General features: G+C 36.4%; 1 protein-coding gene across 1 annotated transcript; it reads left to right on the top strand.

Moving 5' to 3' along the window:
* Positions 1 to 1760: 1760 nt before the first annotated feature.
* Positions 1761 to 18826, top strand: LOC121369640 (26S proteasome regulatory subunit 4). The gene is made up of 12 exons (XM_041494675.1): positions 1761 to 1794; positions 8964 to 9020; positions 9894 to 9990; positions 10578 to 10702; positions 11188 to 11373; positions 13893 to 14021; positions 14723 to 14819; positions 15242 to 15330; positions 15755 to 15855; positions 17332 to 17428; positions 17828 to 18037; positions 18607 to 18826. The coding sequence occupies exons 1-12, from the start codon at positions 1792 to 1794 to the stop codon at positions 18739 to 18741; spliced, it is 1326 nt and encodes a 441-aa protein (XP_041350609.1). The 5' UTR covers positions 1761 to 1791; the 3' UTR covers positions 18742 to 18826.
* The last annotated feature ends 704 nt before the right edge of the window (positions 18827 to 19530 follow it).

Genomic DNA, 19530 nt, shown 5'->3' with positions numbered 1-19530 from the left:
GAGGGAGAGAGAGAGAGAGAGAGAGAGAGAGAGAGAGAGAGAGAGAGAGAGAGAGAGAGAGAGAGAGAGAGAGAATGAATGAAGACATGCTATGTATCGGGACTTCGTCTGTACGGATTTATTAAAAATAAATTTGTGGGGTAGGGGGTGGGGGGTGGGGGTCTGTGTGTGTACCTGCAGGTCTCCACAGATCAGTTGTTTAGCTGATTGGTTATGATGATGAGTGTAATATGTATATCAGATAGACCAAATAATCATGACAATATGAGATAAAGAATTAATCATATATATTTAGGTACGCTTTTAGGCAGGGGTCGTTGTATTGTATTCTGCTCTCAAGGGTACGCATGTTCATTCTTACAGTAGTCTCGGCTGTTTGCAGGACTCGTATTATCGCTGGTCTGACTGTAGATAGAAAAGGTTATGGTCTTGTTCTTTTCGCCGTCACTGAACAAAATAAAGCTCATCGTCTGTCTCACGGGGATGGAGGTTTCATCAAATTAAGAATTATGGCTGGTAGGTACTGGGTTTATATCCCAGTACCAGCTCACACCCAGAGCGAGTTTATCGATTCAGTGGAATGTGTAAGGACACTACAGATTGACCGTAGGACAGGGGCCGGAGGTTCTGTTGCCCTTCCTAATTTGAGGACGAAAATATACGTGTTTGTTGTTTGTTTGTTTGTTTTTGTATATAAATAAAGATAAAAATATGACTAGTGCTCCCACCCACAAAAATAATTAAAATTTAAATTAAAAAAAATATATAATACATGCTGTTGCATATATGTAGTGGTAGTTGTAGTCCCCACGTGTGTTGCTTGGCAACTGTAAAACACCAAGCGGCTTGGGTGCAACCAGAACGACGTAGGGCCAAATGCTATACCAGTCGTGATGCGGGCCAGGTCATAGGGTTTTAGCACCTGCATCGGCGGCGCCGTGGACTACAGGCTGGTAGGCACAGGGTTCGCAGCCCGGTACCGGCTCCCACCCAGAGCGAGTTCTTAAAGCCACTACATCCTCTTCTCTCTCACTAACCACTAACCAACTATCAAACAATTAACCCACTGTCCTGGACAGAGAGCCCAGATAGCTGAGGTGTGTGCCCAGGACAGCGTGCTTGAACCTCAATTGGATATAAGCACGGAAATAAGTTGAAATAAATAAATAGGGTTTTAACTGTTGTAGCGCACGCTCCTCCGTCCAGGCCCCGTGCTTATAAACCTTAAAGTCTAGACTTTAATAAAGTTAAGACTTTAACGTCATGGCAACGCCATTCAAATAGCATTACGTTAAAGTCTGGACTTTATTCGGGCCCTGGACAGTCAAAAAAGAAAATATTGCGCAATTTCTTGAAGGAATTTAGGTGCATTTTGAACGCTTCACCAAAAATTAAAAAGGGGAGCTACATATTATTTTTGAACTTAAGAGTGGTGATGAACTGGCTGGAACGAAAAATAGCTCAATGGTCCCACCGACAAGGATCGATCCTAAATCGACGGTACAAAAAAAAAAAAAAAAATCAAAAAAAAAAATCATTTAACATTTAACATACTGTCGGTTTTTTGGTTTTTTTTTTTTATGTCACTGGCGTAGGAAGCGGGGTGGGGTGGGTGGGGATGGTGGTGTAAAATCAAGTTAAAGATAATTAAGAGTGAAAAATTAATGTTAAAAAATAAAAATAATGACATTCACTTGGGGTAAAAATATTCTGATTGGTGAGATTCGCTCCAAGATAAACAGAGTTATCTCCTTTTCTGCAGTGTCGCTGATATCAGTATCGACTTCCGTTATGGTAGGTTTGGTGATTTAGTTGTTATTTCTGTCATTTGTTTCTTTATTTCCATTGAATAGTTTGCGTAAATAGTAGTATGTTTGATTTTAATAATTGATATGACAGGTAATTAAAAAAATTCAGTTGTACCCGTTTCGAATTCTGCCTATTTCTTTGATTGAACTGAGCCTGACTGCCTGTCAGTGACTGTTCAATTTTGCTGACTCACATTCAACATTATGATTTTCACAATCATTTTAAAGCTGCAATGTCTGGTTTCAATCGTATACAGTCAAGTTCTAAGTTCAAATACAAGCATAACTGCACTTTTAATTCACTCGCAAGTTGTCGTCATTAACGCATATCGTCAAATGCTTACTAGCCAGTTAGAACAATTCTCGCCATTTTGTAATACCGCGTTCTAGCAGGTTCCATTAGACCAAATCAATTCCTATTGCCGGTAATGTTAACGTTTACTAATAAAACTGATATAAGCAGCGTTTCAACACACCCAGGAAGTACAGCAATAGAAAGTGTGGCACCTCACATCTAATCTAGCTGCAAGAAAATGGGGGGCCACGTATCATTTAAGAGATTTAATTTATGTTTTTAATAGCAACCGTCATTTTTGCTGAAAATTGCAGTTCCATTTTTGGGGGTACCCCGCATTAGTTTCAACCTCTGGTATATACTGCATAACAACTGTATAACAAATAAAAGTGTATTTATTTATTGTCAATGGATAATAGTATTAGCACAAATAATCAATGTCACATATTACTACCAATCACACCCACAGCTGCTTTTACTCCGTAAATATTTGACGGTGCACGTCGAACCTTGACACGGTACTCTCTTCTTTGGTACTATGTAACCTATATCAAAAAAATATATTTTTCAAAAAGTGTCCAATTGGGTGTTTTCATGACTATCAGGATCTTCTGTGTTCTGATATGATGTGACAACATAATTGAAAGTGTTGTTCCTACAGTGCAACCTGATTTAATGTACACCTCAGGAAGCATCAGTGTTATGCAAAGTTGTATACAAATGCAATGTATCATATTTAAAAAAAATAAAAATACTACTCTTGAAGATACATACTATGGGTTGGTTGTGTATGCTTAGTTGTATATGTAGTGTGTGCATGCATAGTCAGAGTCTCTCATTTCCAATAAATAATTACCTTAAAACTCATTTATTGCAGTGACCCTGTGTTTTGAAAGACTTTAATGGGCATATGATAAGAACTTCACTAGAAAAAAAGCATATTACATGTGGTATCTGAAAATTGTGAAATGAACACCACTGCATCCACAAATAGTAGTAAATTAATGTGGTACACATCATGGTGGGGTAAACACCCAAGGTATGGACTATGCTTGGATGTCAAGTCACTGAATGCAATATTTTCAAACCCATCAGCCTAGTTGGTTTTTATATATGCACAGCTACCAATATATCTGTTGATATTTTATTAATAATCTCCAGTGATTGGTGCTTACAGACATGTATCATATCTAGAGTTATCATTAGGGTTTTACATCTTTATTTTTTATTTGTCATAAAAAAAGTACATTCAATCCATCTAAAGAGTGCGAAAGTCATTTTTCTTTAATTATTTTCTGTTTTAACTGAATATAATATTTATATCTTATGCATTACTACAATCTGTAATGTAACACATCATTTACATAGTAATATTGGAAAATATAGCTTTACAAGTGTGGTGATAGTGGGAGATAATACTAACACACTCCTAGGTAGATTAACAAATGTGTCAAAATTGCTCTTGTACTTGGTATATACTTCAAATACCCTTTACTATAGAAAACTCACTGAATATATGGACAAGATTTAATGAACTGACCTAAAGCTATCATTACCAAGCTTATATTTGTGTACAAATAAAGAAGAGAATGCAAAATGGCTACACAGAACCCACTTCTGTAGATTTTAATGTTTTTTGCCAAACTCACAAAAACAATTGTAAAAACTCCCATATTTGCCTAAAACATAATTCACCAACCTAAAAAGTATGTTAAAATTACAGCAGAAATCAGGTTATTTAAATATAGTCATTCCAGAGCCAATTGCATTCAAATACACATTGTTAATGGACACATTGTTAATGGAGATCTAAACGCTTAACCTAATATCAGCTAACATTATTTTTTAACTAAAAATGAATTATTACTAACAGCTTATTTCATCTTGCCTAGACTTATTATCCTAAATAAGATTAGTGATATATGACATGTCCATCACCTTGGATAAATAAGCTTTAAAATATTTTAAGTAAAAAATATGGGCCAAAATCTCCAATTGGTCAGCACAGACTTTTTTTCAAACTCTATTCTCAGCAGTGCACAGTAAATTAATGCCAAGGTCAAGGTCATTATGAACTCCATGCCTGAGTTTAACCTAATTAAGCAATTATGACTGTCAAATAACAGTAAATGGCACACAATATAAAATAATGATAATATAGTGAATATATGCTATATGTTCCATTAGACCAAATCAATTCCTATTGCCGGTAATGTTAACGTTTACTAATAAAACTGATATAAGCAGCGTTTCAACACACCCAGGAAGTACAGCAATAGAAAGTGTGGCACCTCACATCTAATCTAGCTGCAAGAAAATGGGGGGTCACGTATCATTTAAGAGATTTAATTTATGTTTTTAATAGCAACCGTCATTTTTGCTGAAAATTGCAGTTCCATTTTTGGGGGTACCCCGCATTAGTTTCAACCTCTGGTATATACTGCATAACAACTGTATAACAAATAAAAGTGTATTTATTTATTGTCAATGGATAATAGTATTAGCACAAATAATCAATGTCACATATTACTACCAATCACACCCACAGCTGCTTTTACTCCGTAAATATTTGACAGTGCACGTTGAACCGTGACACTGTACTTTCTTCTTTGGTACTATGCAACCAGCAGCCACTTCCTAGCAGCCAATTACGCTAGCAGCCAATTTCAGCAGACACGCATGGCGACGTTCTAAACATCGGACCATTACGCCTTTTATAATGTGTGTTGTGGTGTGGGCTATACGATACTAGTTGGACATCCTATATTACCGTAGTAGAGACGGATTTTTAAAGTGATACTTCAGATATTATAAAAGTGCTTAATAAAACGGTTAAGTTGTATTTATACGGATATTAGTAACAATAAGACTGAAAATGAGTCTTGGTTGTTATTTTGTTTTTGTGTTGTTATTATATAAAGATACTCTTTAAAACTCTAAAATTCTTAAGTTGTAGTGAATAATTAAAAATTAGCATAACAGTGTGTATAAAAGTGTGTGAAATACAGGTAACAATCGAAAGGCGCATGAGTCCGGTGTTTAGATCGTAGCCATGAGGGTCTGCTGAAATTGGCTGCTAGAATCCGCTCGGTTTTTGTAATGCAACAATAGCCGAACCGTACTATTTTTAGCCCAGTGGGAGCCCGGCAAAAGTGTCCCATTTTCAAAATAGTGGGTTTATTTTTAACTTGGAAAAGCCAGTGTAGTGAAACCAATTCGGAGTGCGGCGTCTTATATGCACCAAACGTAATGCGATTTTCTGTTCTAAATGCTTAAATAATAAAAATATTCCAGACATAGCCGCTTTAACAGAACCTAAAATTTCTGAAGTATTGTACTTGCAATTAATAAAATGAATTCCACCACATTTCTTCAATTTAATAGTGTATATATTCATAATACTGGCATGAGTTCAACCTGTACCCTCTTTCAAATTTAAGCCTAAAATTAAGGGTTAGCCTAGGGTTAGTCTTTAGGGTATGCAGTCAAAACGGCCCTGGTAAAATATCCGACTGTTACCCCCAATTGTTAGTTTTAGGGTTAGGGTTAATTTAGAGTTAGGGTTAGTTTTAGGGTCAGGGTTAGTTTTAGGGTTAGGGTGAGGTTCCCTCTATACATATATCAATAAAATGGGGTAACAGGCAGAAATCTTTCCGTTCCTAGTGGTGCTGCTCACCCGGGGGCCACAACGGGCCTGTCCCCCAATTTACTAATATAATTAAGACCACCAATTGACCTTGTTTTTGAAAAGACCACCCCCGGACGAGTGCATATCGCCGGGCGAGTTCCAAGTGGTGCAAGCGTTAAGAAGCTCAGCAGGACTCGTATCCCTATCTTTATACTGTGTCCAGTTACAGAAGAGCTCCTACTGGCTTCTGCACGCAGATGTCCGGAGATGACGTCCAATCTTCTTCTCCTGCATCAACTTGCACTGGACTGGCAGCATCGATGCCTCTTGATACAGGCAGGGTATCAACTTGTAAATACCAATGAATTTCAGCATTAAGAGACGATTCCAAATTCACAGAAAAGTTGGCATTATTAATGTCTACACTGACTTCTAAAAACGATTCAGGACGTTTGATGTTGGTTGGATGTTTGATATAACTTTCTCTCATGACACTATATGACGTAAACTATATGATAAAAAGAGAAACTTTTGTATCATGAAAAATAAACACCACAAATAAATCCATATGTGTGCTCGCGCAATGGCCTCTTGGAGGAAGCTGGCTCTTTGATACGGTCGGCAGGTAACAGCAATTAGCCTTTTAACTTCTACAGTGAGTGTATTGAGTTTGTATAAAATCTGCTTTACAAACTAGTTTCATTTCATGATACCATTCGTGTTTTTATTAGGTAATCGGTTAGGTAATCGGAGTGTTTTAAGGCTCGGGCAGTTTTGTTAATTGTCAAATCAACAGGAGTAACTTTTCCTCTGCTCTGGGTAAAAAAACAACAAAAACAAATAAAAATAAAATATCGCCGTGAGTTAATCTTGAAAGAGAGCTCTTCCTTTAATATCAATAAAATACTGGTTTAATGCAACCATAGTTTGTAATAATTAGTTTTCATCGTAAATGTATTTGTTAGCGTTCCCTCTTATTTTTAGGGTTTGGGCTTTGAGGTATGGTTGGGGTTTGCTTGGTGCAATCTCTTGTATAATGGCTCAGGAGATGTGTTTGGAATGGTTATAATAGTAACTATTCATGTTTCTCCAAAACTTACCTGTACTTAAAATCTACATATTAACACAGATGTACTAGTACACTAACCACATATGTAGATTTTAAACTCTTTGTTTATTCAAACATAAATAAGACGCAGATAATATCTGTGTAGTGAGACCGTACTATAAAAACTCTCTTTGCACAGTTATCTTTCTTGACACTTGTGTAGATGAAATACATTTTTAAAGTATTATATCTACAGCCGTCTTGACTTTTTTTAAGGGCCGTTTTGACTTTTTCACTTTGGCTGTTTTGACTTTTTTAGGGCCGTTTTGACCAATTATTGTTATGGCCGTTTAGTACTGGGGCCGTTATGACTATGATCCGTCTTTAGAGCCTTTGAACTGATGTTTGATATAGACTAGAGGGGTACAGGTGGAACTCTTTCTGATCCTTGTCAAAATTATTCTAATGTCTATATTGAACAGAAAACGCTGTTCACAGATTGGATTCCTTTTATTTTTCATAATTTTAAACTAGCCTAAAGGTTGTTTTAGTTTTAGAAATTTATGAAAAATAATAAAAGTACCTTTCGTCAGATATAATAATGATATATCATCTAAAAATTAACGTTGAATATGTTACATATTTATTGTGCAGAAAGCCAAAACAAGAGTGAAGAATGAATGCTGTTGATCTTAAAGGGACATGCCCTAGTTGTTAACCATTACGCCATTGTTTTTTGCTATTAAACCCATTTTTTCACAAATAAAATTGCACTTTACTTACCGTTTATTATTTAGAATATACAATTCCATTCACCTGAAGTGTTTTTTGGTAATCCTGGTGTTTGTAATGCATTTTTCGTATTTCTTAAAAAGCCACGTGCCTCTGAGAAAAAAACGTTGAGTAGACAAGGTCTAATCTATTTTTAGAGGGGATATTCCCATTTCAGTGTCACAGATGTTGGTATACCATGTGACCGTTATCATTTTGGTTTGGTTTGTTTTCTCGTGCACGGTTCGCACAATCAACATCCGATTTGTTGTCGTTTGCTTGTTCATTTGTGAGATTTTTCTTCACAGTTCGTGAACATTTTCATTAACAATAAAGTTCAGACAAGTAAGTATCTCAATACAACACGTTACAAACCCTTAAAACCAATACTTTTGCTAAGTCTTACAATATCTGGAGAGGGGTTACAACCTTGAGGGAGGGGGTGGGGACACAAGCTATATTGTTACCTTTATTTAAATAGAGTAGGAAAAAAAATCTTACGTTTTCGTCCTGGGGAGGGGAAGTGCCTCTCCACCCCTGACGACGATGACTACTACTACCACCACCACCACCACCACCAATAATAAACGGTGCATCTAATTGCTAATAACAATAGGTTAGGCACGAGTACCCAGTTTCGAATAGCAAATGTAGGCTAATTGCGGTTAATACAAAATATATAAAATTTATTATTTCAAACACTGTAGTATAGTCAGCATGGTCAGTGTCGTCTTATTCCCATTCAAGTATCATGATTGCTGCAGCAGCCACTTCCTAAACAGAAGCACCCATGTTCGTAAAGTAACTTCTTGTTCCAAACTCATTCCTTTCGCTGTCCAGGACAGAACAGTTGGAACATGTCCAGGAGAGGTGAAAGGAATGCACCCCAAGTCTGTGCGCACTCTGTGAAATTTGTCATGACTTAGGCATTTTTGTGCTTCGAGCGACATCTACCGGTGACATCAGAATACTAACTTTCATAATTATTTCAAGCAATTGGGACATGGGGATTCCCATGGTATTTATCGATATAAAACCTGCTTTTTCACTCCATTTTATAAAAACGTGATCTAAGTGTGTTACAGGTTTGTACATTAACCAAAATTATAATTTATTTTCACTGGATGGATCTAGGGCATGCAGCTTTAATGTCTAACCACTGGAAGTGCATTTTTATATCTGATAAACCAAAAACAAAACAATTATTTATTTCAAGTGCCCATTGTCCCACAATAAAGAAACATTATGTTCAATAATAAATAAGTAATATAATAAAAATACAACAGAATAAATAAAAATAAAAATAATAAAATGACGCCTGTAATAATAATGTACCAGTGTAGTGTAATGAGCCAAAAGCAGCATGTGCTAACACTGAGTATGTATATTTAAATTGTGTGTGTTTAATTTCAGGGTCAGAAGCAATCAGGTGGATCTGGAGGTGGTTCTGGAGACAAGTCAGATGACAAGGTAAAATTATTTTCTTGTAATAATTGTCGAGTTGTCTCATCACCTCTGGCAAGATATCATTCAATGACCCACATACAGTGCTTACTTGTGGTGAAATTAATAAACCATTCCCCTCCTCCCCATTCCAGCCAGTTCCCCACGATTGTTACAGAAAAGGCCTTAGGGGCGAGACATAGCCCAGTGGTAAAGTGCTCACCTGATGTACGGTCGGTCCAGGATCGATCCCTGTCAGTGAGCCCATTGGGTTATTTCTCATTTCAGCCAGTGTTTTCCTGTCTGTGGGATGATGCATATAAAAGAACCCTTGTTACTAATGGAAAAATTGAACAGGTTTCTTCTATAAGACTGTTAAAATTACCAAATGTTTTACATCCTGTAGCCAATGATAAGTAAATCAATGTGCTTTAGTGGTGTTGTTAAACAAAGGAGACTTCAACTGTTTTGTATCGTATGTACTATTCTGTCTATTGGAAAATGCATGTAAAAGATCCCTTGGTGCTTTTTGGAAGAGTAGCCTGTGTGGTAATGGTGAGTTTCATCTTTCTCTTGACCTAATGTTGAAGTAACCACATTTGTCACCAAATATGTGTTGATGTGTCATTTGAAGACAAATATTCCTTTCCTTTCTTTCCTCACTTAATTATACTGCTTTAAAAAAGTAATTTTATCATTGATATACTCAATCGTACTGTAATTATGTTCAGTGCAAACTGTTATTGTACTTCAGGGCTTATTAAATGTTTTTATTTGCTATTTTCTGTTTATTGTTAACTTATCTAGATAGCAAAACATTGTATAGCTTAATCATATGCATCAAGTAACTAATCAGTCTGCTAAATTAATAATTTGAAATGAATGTTTGATACATTTTAGGATAAGAAACGAAAATATGAGCCTCCTGTGCCAACTAGAGTTGGAAAGAAGAAAAGAAAAGTCAAGGGACCTGATGCTGCTACTAAGCTTCCTCTGGGTAAAATGAATAGTTTCACTAGAATCTTTACTTTAAGTTACACTTTTTGTGACAACCAAATGGTCAGTTGGGCAACTTGATTTTATGAGGATATAGCTTTATCATATATCTCCGAAATGTCGGGCCAATTTACAAAGCCTCTTCTTCCCTTTTTTAAATGTAGGTGTTTAAACATTGTAAATGTATGTAGTTACATGCATGTAAGACATAAACTGGTTTTGTAAATTCAGCCTGTTATATTCATAACCCCTTAAACATTTGTTGAGCATAGTAGAGTACATTTATGTATGTATTGCTTTCTCCCAGAATGTTTGTTAACTTTTTAACTTTTCTCTCAGTAATACATTCATGTCTGCGTGCTAGAGAAAGCTGATAGCATGTTGTAAATGGATATTTGTTATATTTGTCTTATTTTATTGTATTACATAGGCGTAGGAAGATGACACTGACAACAATGGGGGTGCTAGAAATATATTTGATTTTGCGTTGGGGGGCATTGCATTATCTTCAAAATTGAATGGGAAACTGGTCCTTGCTTGCTATCCTTATGTGTATAAAATCATATTATTAATTTGTTTGCATTACAGTTACCCCACACACAAGATGTCGCTTGAAGCTGCTAAAATTAGAAAGAATAAAAGATTATCTCTTAATGGAAGAAGAATTCATTAAAAATCAAGAGCGACTAAAACCGCAAGAGGAAAAACATGAAGTAAGTGTCAATCAGTAAGAAGTTACACACATGAACCTTGATTTAATTGTAGACTATGTACTTGCTCTCGTACTATCATAGTCATCAAAATAGCTCTCAGGGAACATTTTGTTCAGTATCGTAGTATCGTGTTTTGTTACACAGGTTTCAGAGATCGTGTCACAATTTTAAGACATTAAACAGTAGATGCTAATTAATTTTAATTGACCAGAAATGTCACTGATGGAGGTTTTAAAAACAATGTTCCCTGGCTCTTACCTGACTGTAGCTCAGTGTTGCATTTTAGTTAAATTTAAATTGGTATTTTTTTTATGGGTTTTTTTTTTTCTTTCTTTTTTTCTTATTAGTATATTTCTTTTTTGAGCGTCTAGGGACTTCCATCAGTTACTCTTTCTTTCACTTTTTTTTTGTATGGCAAAATATTTTATATTTCCCTTTTGAATATTATAAATGTATTTTCTAATAAGTTAATATTGTTGCTGCAGGAAGAGAGAAGTAAGGTGGATGAACTGCGTGGGTCACCGATGTCGGTCGGTAACCTGGAGGAGATCATTGACGACAATCACGCCATTGTGTCCACGTCTGTCGGCAGTGAGCACTACGTCAGTATCCTGTCATTTGTCGACAAAGACCAGCTTGAGCCGGGCTGTTCAGTGCTGCTCAATCACAAGGTAACAACTGGAATTTAATCATCATTGATGAATCTTGTGACATTTTTAGTCCTTTCCAGCTTCCATGAACATTTATGTTTGTAAATAATTTCAGTTTGATCGGACATAAGAAGAAAAGTATAAGTGCTTTTGAAATAACCCCCCAAAAACCCAACTATTTATGTGTGCAATTTTGAAAACAAACCATTCATTAATAAATAAGATTGTAATACTGTTGTTTACTGCTGGGAAGGGTTATGTATTTTGATGCTTGCAGGAAGAGGGGTCATTTGCTCCCTCCATGTCCCATACATTTAACAAAAGATGCATTCTTTTACTCTGGGGTGGGACGTAACCCAGTGGTAAAGCACTCGCCTGATGCATGGTCGGTGTTGGATCAATCCCCGTCGGTGGACCCGTTGGGCTATTTCTCGCTCCAGCCAGTGCACCACGACTGGTACATCAAAGGCTACGGGATAGTGCATATAAAAGATCCCTTGCTGCTAAAGGAAAAGAGTAGCCCATGAAGTGAAGACAGAAGGTTTCCTCTGTGTGGTCCTTAACCATGTGTCTGATGCCATTTAACCGTAAATAAAATGTGTTGAGTGCGTCGTTAAATAAGACCCTTCCTTCTTTTACTCTGTTGACTTCCATGTTAAGCAAGGGCTTTAGATTGCACCAACATCAAGACGATAAGTGTTGTGCTGAGATAAGTATGCCCAAAATAATCGCACCCAAACATACAAACATACTGACCTCAAAATATTTCACCCCAAAGCCACTGAAATGTTTAGCGTTAATTAGACTGAAATGACTTGAAATATTCACAACTCTTCAGCATTTGTTAATAACATTACTGCTTTAAAAACACCCCACTGTGCTCAGAACGGACATAAAAGTGGTGCATCCAAATTAGTGAGATCAAAAGTCCTGGGTTTTTTTTCCATGCACACCCCATGGAAATATTTTCTGGACCCCCCATTCCTTTTAGATCATCATGAATCGGTCCTAACATTGCCCATCGGTCCTAACATTGCCCATCAGTCTATTTATGAACACATTTGTGCCATGGTCATTCTAAAACGTTTCTGTTTTATTACCTGTCCCAGCATGTGTAATTTCAGGGCTCGAACTTAAGCAGTTTTGAAATGTTTTTGCCATACGCAAAATGCGCATCTACACCAATTTTGTGCTTACTCTCAATAAAACAAATCCTGAAGAAGATGTTAAATTGAGCCATGCAGTTTGCAAGATGGTCTGTTATGAACACATTGGTATAAATGATAATACCGTATAACCGGAAATTTTCGTGGTCTTAATTTTTCGTGGTTTAGGGTATAAAAACATTTCAAGGTTTCTTATTTTCGTCGTTTGCCAAATCTAAATTGAAAGTGATTTTATTTTTGAGTTTTAGCAAGTCTAGTTGCGAGAATACTTGCTATTGTTGATTAAAGTTTTACGTCAGGCTGCCAGTTGTTCGATACCACTGACATGTAAAGTTAAACAATAGAACAGTCACCTGTAGCCTAATTGGCCACTGTGATACCCGGTATGCTATTTGCCAGACAACTGACCACAGTCTTTGATTTTGTGGAAAGCCAATTATGACGTATGTGTGAACAAACCACTTAAGGATGCCCTAAAGTCTGAGTTCACCAGGTTTCCCTGGCTATGAAAGACGGCAAAGTTATAACAGACATCAAGATCGAAATGCGTACTTCGGCGATAAAACCAATTCATGCAAGGTGGATTATGAAAGTTATGGCAGAATTAAAAATACGCTAGGAAATGTTGAAATCTGCATTCATCCACCCCAGAATCACTGATGCAGTGCGGGCAGACATTGACCAAAACAATATACGAAATTTAAAAATATTTCATTATATTCTACAAAGAGTGAGATTCACACAATAACGTTTTTAAAATTCTAACTTGTTGTCTTGACTATACTATTCTCTTGTCGTATCCGGTGGAATGCGCATGACAGGAAATAAAATGTTCCGGTAAATTGTCAGTGTATTATGGTTTTCATAATAAATATTTTAGATAGAATTTGTTGATTTTTTCAAATATTTTCAAGGGTTTATATTTTCAATGCTGACTACTTGCCCTCGAAACCCACGAAAATAAAAATCCTCGAAAATTTCCGGTTATACGGTAGATAAATGTATTTATTTGTAATGAGGGGCGGGGCATAGCCCAGTGGTAAAGCGCTCGCTTGATGCACGGTCAGTCTGGGGTCGATCCCCGTCGGTGGGCCCATTGGGCTATTTCTCGTTCCAGCCAGTGCACCACGACTGATATATCAAAGGCTGTGGTATGTACTACCCTGTCTATGGGATGGTGCATATAAAAGATCCCTTTCTGCTAATCGAAAGGAGTAGCCCATGAAGTGGCGATAGTGGGTTTCGTCTCTCAATATCTGTGTGGTCCTTAACCATATGTCTGACGCCATATAACCGTAAATAAAATGTGTTGAGTGTGTCGTTAAATTAAAAACTTTTTTTTTAATAATAATATGATTTGCAATGTCTCACCAGGTTCATGCAGTGGTGGGTGTGCTGTCTGATGACATTGATCCGATGGTGACTGTTATGAAGCTGGAGAAGGCGCCACAAGAAACATATGCTGATATTGGAGGGCTGGACAATCAGATTCAGGAAATCAAAGTAAGTTCATCCTGCATTCCTTATACATTATTTCTCGCTCCAGCCAGTGCACCACGACTGATACATTGTTATCCTGTCTATGGGATGGTGCATATAAAAGATCCCTTGCTGCTGATCGAAAAGAGTAGCCCATGAAGTGGCAACAGCGGGTTTCCTCCCTCAATATCTGTGTGGTCCTTAACCATATGTCCGACACCATATAACCGTAAATAAAGTGAGTGATTCGTTCAATAAAAAAACATTTCCTTTCCTTATACATTAATCTGGCTTCTCACCTATGTACATTTCCTCCCTTTTTTATAGGTGTTTTGGAACATCCTGCAGCCATTCAACTGGCTATATTCTTTCGTTGAGCAAATGTATCCATTTCCTGTTGCATGATCATCTCTTCCTTCGTTCTTTTTCCTTTGCTTCTGTGATATGGAAGACCTTTTGTTTTGCTCCAGGTTTTACTAATACTATTCTTTTCTTAAACCTGGTGCCACATGAAATGAGTGCCTTATATGACAATAGCCGATTGCATAGCAGCTGATGAAATCATAATGGTATCCTATGACATTCAGTTATTCTCATGGATACACTTGTATCGTGTGGTGTTGTGTTGGGCTTTTTGTCTTCTTACTTTACATTTTCAACAAATTCCAGCCAGGTAAAAGTACTAGACATGTTTGCTTTCATGACATTTTAATGTTTAATTTTAGGAGTCTGTTGAACTGCCCCTCACTCATCCAGAATACTATGAAGAAATGGGTATCAAACCTCCAAAGGGAGTTATTCTGTATGGAGCACCAGGAACTGGTATGTGCTGTTTTGATCCTTTCATTTTGTTAACAATGGGATGTAGATCACTTAGTGCTTGGTTCACGTCGGTGGACATTTGAGTTATTTTCTGTTGTAACCAATGCACCACAAGAGTTTTTAGTTAAAGTCATTATTGTATGTCAGTAAGGGCTAATCGTAGGCCAGCTGATTTGCTGCAATCGTGATTGATCCTTATGAAATTGTATTGGGTAAATCCCATTTAAAAAAAATCAAAATGCTATATACGCCAATTAAAAAAATCACTTTTACTGAAAATGAAAAATGGATACATTGCGTTTTGCGCCTAAACTCCTTCATATATTTCCTTTTTGTTGGTAAAGATTAGTGTCTTGTATAAACTATTATGACAGTTTAAGACTTATTTAAAAACTGGTTAATTTTGTTTTGTTGTATTTCAGGGAAAACTCTGTTGGCCAAAGCTGTAGCAAATCAGACATCAGCAACATTCCTTAGAGTTGTGGGATCAGAGTTAATACAGAAATACCTTGTAAGTAGCTGGCTTTAAGCTGGATCCCCAAAATAATTAAGTTACAAAAGGTATAAAAAAATTAAAACTATTCAAAGATTCTTATTTTATAAAAATTGATTTTCGAGTTAATAATTAAATTTATTTGCCGAATATTCAATTTTAATTCACATTTGGTGATTTGGTTACTAACAGCTTAATTCCTGAAGTAGATAAATAAAAATGTTTTACTACACTAACATGCTGTAAACTGCTCATTTCATAATTTTATTACATAATGTTTTTAGAATGCACCACATTTTTCATTCATTAACTTTCAACACCTATGACAATGCAATAACATTCGATTAAAGTGGTTAGTAATTATAAATTTAATTTTATTTGGTTTAATGATGGGCCATTCAGCTAATTTTCACCACAATATTCTTTGCTTTTTATTTATTAGGGTGATGGTCCAAAATTGGTCCGAGAATTGTTCCGAGTGGCTGAGGAGCATGCTCCCTCTATAGTTTTTATTGATGAAATAGATGCTATAGGAACTAAAAGGTCAGTCTGGTGATATGGGTTGTTATAGTTTGTATGTATCTTAGCTTTGAGGTGGGATGTAGCCCAGTGGTAAAGCACTCGCCTGATACACGGTCGGTCTAGGATCGATCCCCGTTGGTGGGGCCCATGAGCTATTTCTCGTTACAGCCAGTGCACCACAGCTGGTATATTAAAAGCTGTGGTATGTGCTATTCTGTCTGTGGGATGGTGCATGTAAAAAATCTCTTGCTTCTAATGGAAAAATGTAGCGGGTTTCCTCACTTAAATAACTAAAATGTTAAAATTACCAAATGTTTGACATGCAATAGCTGATGATTAACAAATCAATGTGCTCTAATGGTGTCGTTCAACAAAACAAACTTTTAAGTGTCTTAACTAAGTGCAGGTTTCTCTTAAAAGGCATCTTTTAGTCTGTGGTATCAATAGTTTTCATAGTTTGTATACTAAGTACTGGTATGTCAGTTTTTGTCAAGCAATAAACACTAGTTTGTTTTGTTTAACGGCACTACTAGACACATTGATTACTTGTTATTGGACATCAAAGATTCTGAATTCTGGCATGTCTAAGAGAAAACCTGCTACATTTTCCCACTAGCAAGAAGGGATCTAGTTCTATATGTATATTCCTTTCCCATAGACAGGACAGTACAGTACATACCTTGGGGGGGGGGGGGGGGGGTTGGTTTGCAGGGTGTCTAGAATTTTATAAAAATCCACTAGCCATGGGATCAGTGATTTTAAAAATGTACTAGCCATGATTAACTATTCACTAGCCCTACTTTAAATAAATACAATTTTACTAATAGTAATAATCAGATATGTCACCTAAATAGGGAGACTGAGCTTAAAAATCCTAAGATATTCAGGATATTCATATTTACAAAATATGTAAATGTTGTATTTGACAAAGTTTTTTTTTTCCCCCACTAGCCGTCGGGCTAGTTATAGTAGTTATTTCCTAGCCCAACACTGAATATCACTAGCCATGGGAGTGGGGCTACCATAATCTAGAAGCCCTGGTTTGATCCTACAACTCAAGTGAGCCCTATAGAAGGAAGGAAATGGTTTATTTAACAATGCACTCAACACATTTTATTTACAGTTATATGGCATTGGACATATTAAGAACCACACAGATATTGAGGGAGGAAACCTGCTGTCACCACATTATGGGCTGCTCTTTTTGATTAGCAGCAAGGGATCTTTTATATGCACCATCCCATAGATAGAATAGCACATACCACGGCCTTTGATGTACCAGTCGTGGTGCACTAAAATTAACTAGACATCAGAAGTCTTGACAATTGATACATGTAAATGTTTTCAAGAGTTTTCATTCAGAATATAATCTTTAAATCGGTTCTGTGGTCTGTTGTGTTAAACATAGGGTAAAATGTGGCAATTTGTTGTTCTTCGTAGCTTGTTATTTAAATCTGAATAGTTAGTAATATTTAATTTGTTTGGTTTTTCTTTCAGATACGAGTCTAACTCTGGTGGTGAAAGGGAGATACAGCGAACTATGTTGGAGTTACTGAATCAACTTGATGGATTTGATTCACGGGGTGATGTTAAGGTATGACAGAAAATTAACTTTCAAATCAGCCACATAAACATACTGAGGGACATCACATACGCACCACACAAACACCAACTGTAAAAAAAAAAAAGAAGGACATTCAGAGAAATATTTAACCATTATCACATTATTTTCCTCCATCTCAACCAGTGCTCCACAACTGGGATATCAAAGGCCGTGGTATGAGCTGTCCTGTCTGTGAAGAAAATAATATATAAAATATCTTTTGCTGCAAATAGGAAATATAGAAGGTTTTGTTTGAAGTCTATGTGTCGGAATTGTCAAATGTTTTATATCCAATAGCTGATGCTTAATAAGTCTGTGTTAAGCAAAGTTAACTTTAAAATCAACTCTTTTTTTTTAATTAAGTAACACGTAAAAAAAATTCTTATTTAGGTTGTCATGGCAACCAACAGAATCGAGACTCTTGATCCCGCGTTAATCCGGCCAGGTCGAATTGACAGGAAGATTGAGTTTCCTCTTCCGGATGAGAAGACGAAGCGGAGAATCTTTACGATCCACACAAGTCGCATGACGCTCGCCAAGGACGTTAACATCGATGATTACGTCATGGCCAAGGACGACCTGTCTGGTGCTGATATCAAGGTAGTAATAAACACAGAATACTACAAGACTGGCTGTTAGATACTATTTATTTTATTAGTGGTTTTAAAATGTATCACTGAATGAATGTGAGTTAGATATGTTTTCTGATGAAGTGTATCTAACAGACATGATGATAGTATTCTGTTTCATATGCTAAAAAATTTGGTTTAAAAGAAATTTAAACATAATTTTCCAGCCAAAACATTTATTGTGCTTGCTTTTTGCGCAGTTAGCTTATATCTCATATGTAAACATCAATGTTCATAGTTTAATAAAAACAAAAATGCCTGTTGGGGAGATTTGGAAAATTAACTTAATTAATTAAGCCTCAACTCCAACCTTGATTATAATCTTGCAAGTACAGTTTTTGTAATACTTAATAGTAAAAAGGTTTCCTGTATTGGCTAGAATTAGAACTTTGTAAATGTATTTGTTTCTTAGAACATTGGCATATGGATCATAATAACTGGGAAGATTTGATTACCTTGTTACTTTAAAACCATGTAGACAGAATTTTGTTATACTGGCAGTTTAATATTTCTAATCTTCATGACCTACTTTCATTACAGGCTATATGCACAGAGGCAGGCTTGCTAGCGTTGAGAGAAAGAAGGATGAAAGTGACCACTGAAGATTTCAGGAAAGCCAAGGAGAATGTACTTTACCGTAAAAATGAAGGAACCCCGGAGGGACTTTATCTCTAATGTTCTGATTGTTCTTTATATCTTGTGTTTGGATGTTTGTCAAATGGACCTGTGTAATATTCATTAAAAAAAAGAAGAAAGCTGAGTTGAGGTTGATGTGCATGGCTGTTAACTGTCCGTCGTGAGACGGATTTCCGTCGTCGGAGAAATTGTGGAAATTATTTTTTCAGTCTTTTTTTTGTTTGTTTTTTAAATGAGAATCACTTCGGTCGTTTTCGGTTTCCGTAATGTCAACCCGATCACTTCGGCCGTTTTCTTTGCCCCACTGACCCCCCCTTTAGGTACCTATCGGATGGGTATAATCTACCATACATTTTGGGGACGATGAACGGCCCCATTCCCCTAACGTAAATTCCCAATCCAATATCAAAACGACCCAACAGTTTCCCAATAAAGATTCCCAAAGTTGTTCTTATCGCGGATACTTGAACTCATAAAAAAGTTTTAAAATTTAGCTAATTGTATATTTTAAAAAAAAAATGACATCGAACACGTTTCGTTTTGGTTTTCCGATCGATTACGAACATGTGACGAACAAGTCTGACCTGGATATGCAAATTAGTTTTACCCTGTTTTGATACAGTCTGTTGTGTCGTAGTTTTTAGTAATACTAAATTATTGTCTGATATAATACAGTTTTGGTAGAAGAATACAACTTTTTGTTTTAATTCATTCATTTGCGTTAACACATATTTGGGATCTATCGCAATATGTCCAATCCGCTATTTACATAGTCCGAACGGACGTAGAAAGTAAAGTATTGACTTAATGTGCACCCTGCACTATTAT

Source organism: Gigantopelta aegis, chromosome 4 (genome assembly GCF_016097555.1).
Source record: "Gigantopelta aegis isolate Gae_Host chromosome 4, Gae_host_genome, whole genome shotgun sequence".
NCBI lineage: Eukaryota > Metazoa > Mollusca > Gastropoda > Neomphalida > Peltospiridae > Gigantopelta > Gigantopelta aegis.
Note: the sequence above shows the minus strand (reverse complement) of the source record. Positions and strands in the feature narration are given on the sequence as shown.

Bases quoted from the DNA above. Each gene is read 5' to 3' on its own strand.
- LOC121369640 (XM_041494675.1), top strand. The intron at 9,991-10,577 runs GTAAAATGAATA...TTTGCATTACAG, and splicing joins TGCTACTAAGCTTCCTCTGG to TTACCCCACACACAAGATGT. The intron at 17,429-17,827 runs GTATGACAGAAA...ATTCTTATTTAG, and splicing joins ATTCACGGGGTGATGTTAAG to GTTGTCATGGCAACCAACAG.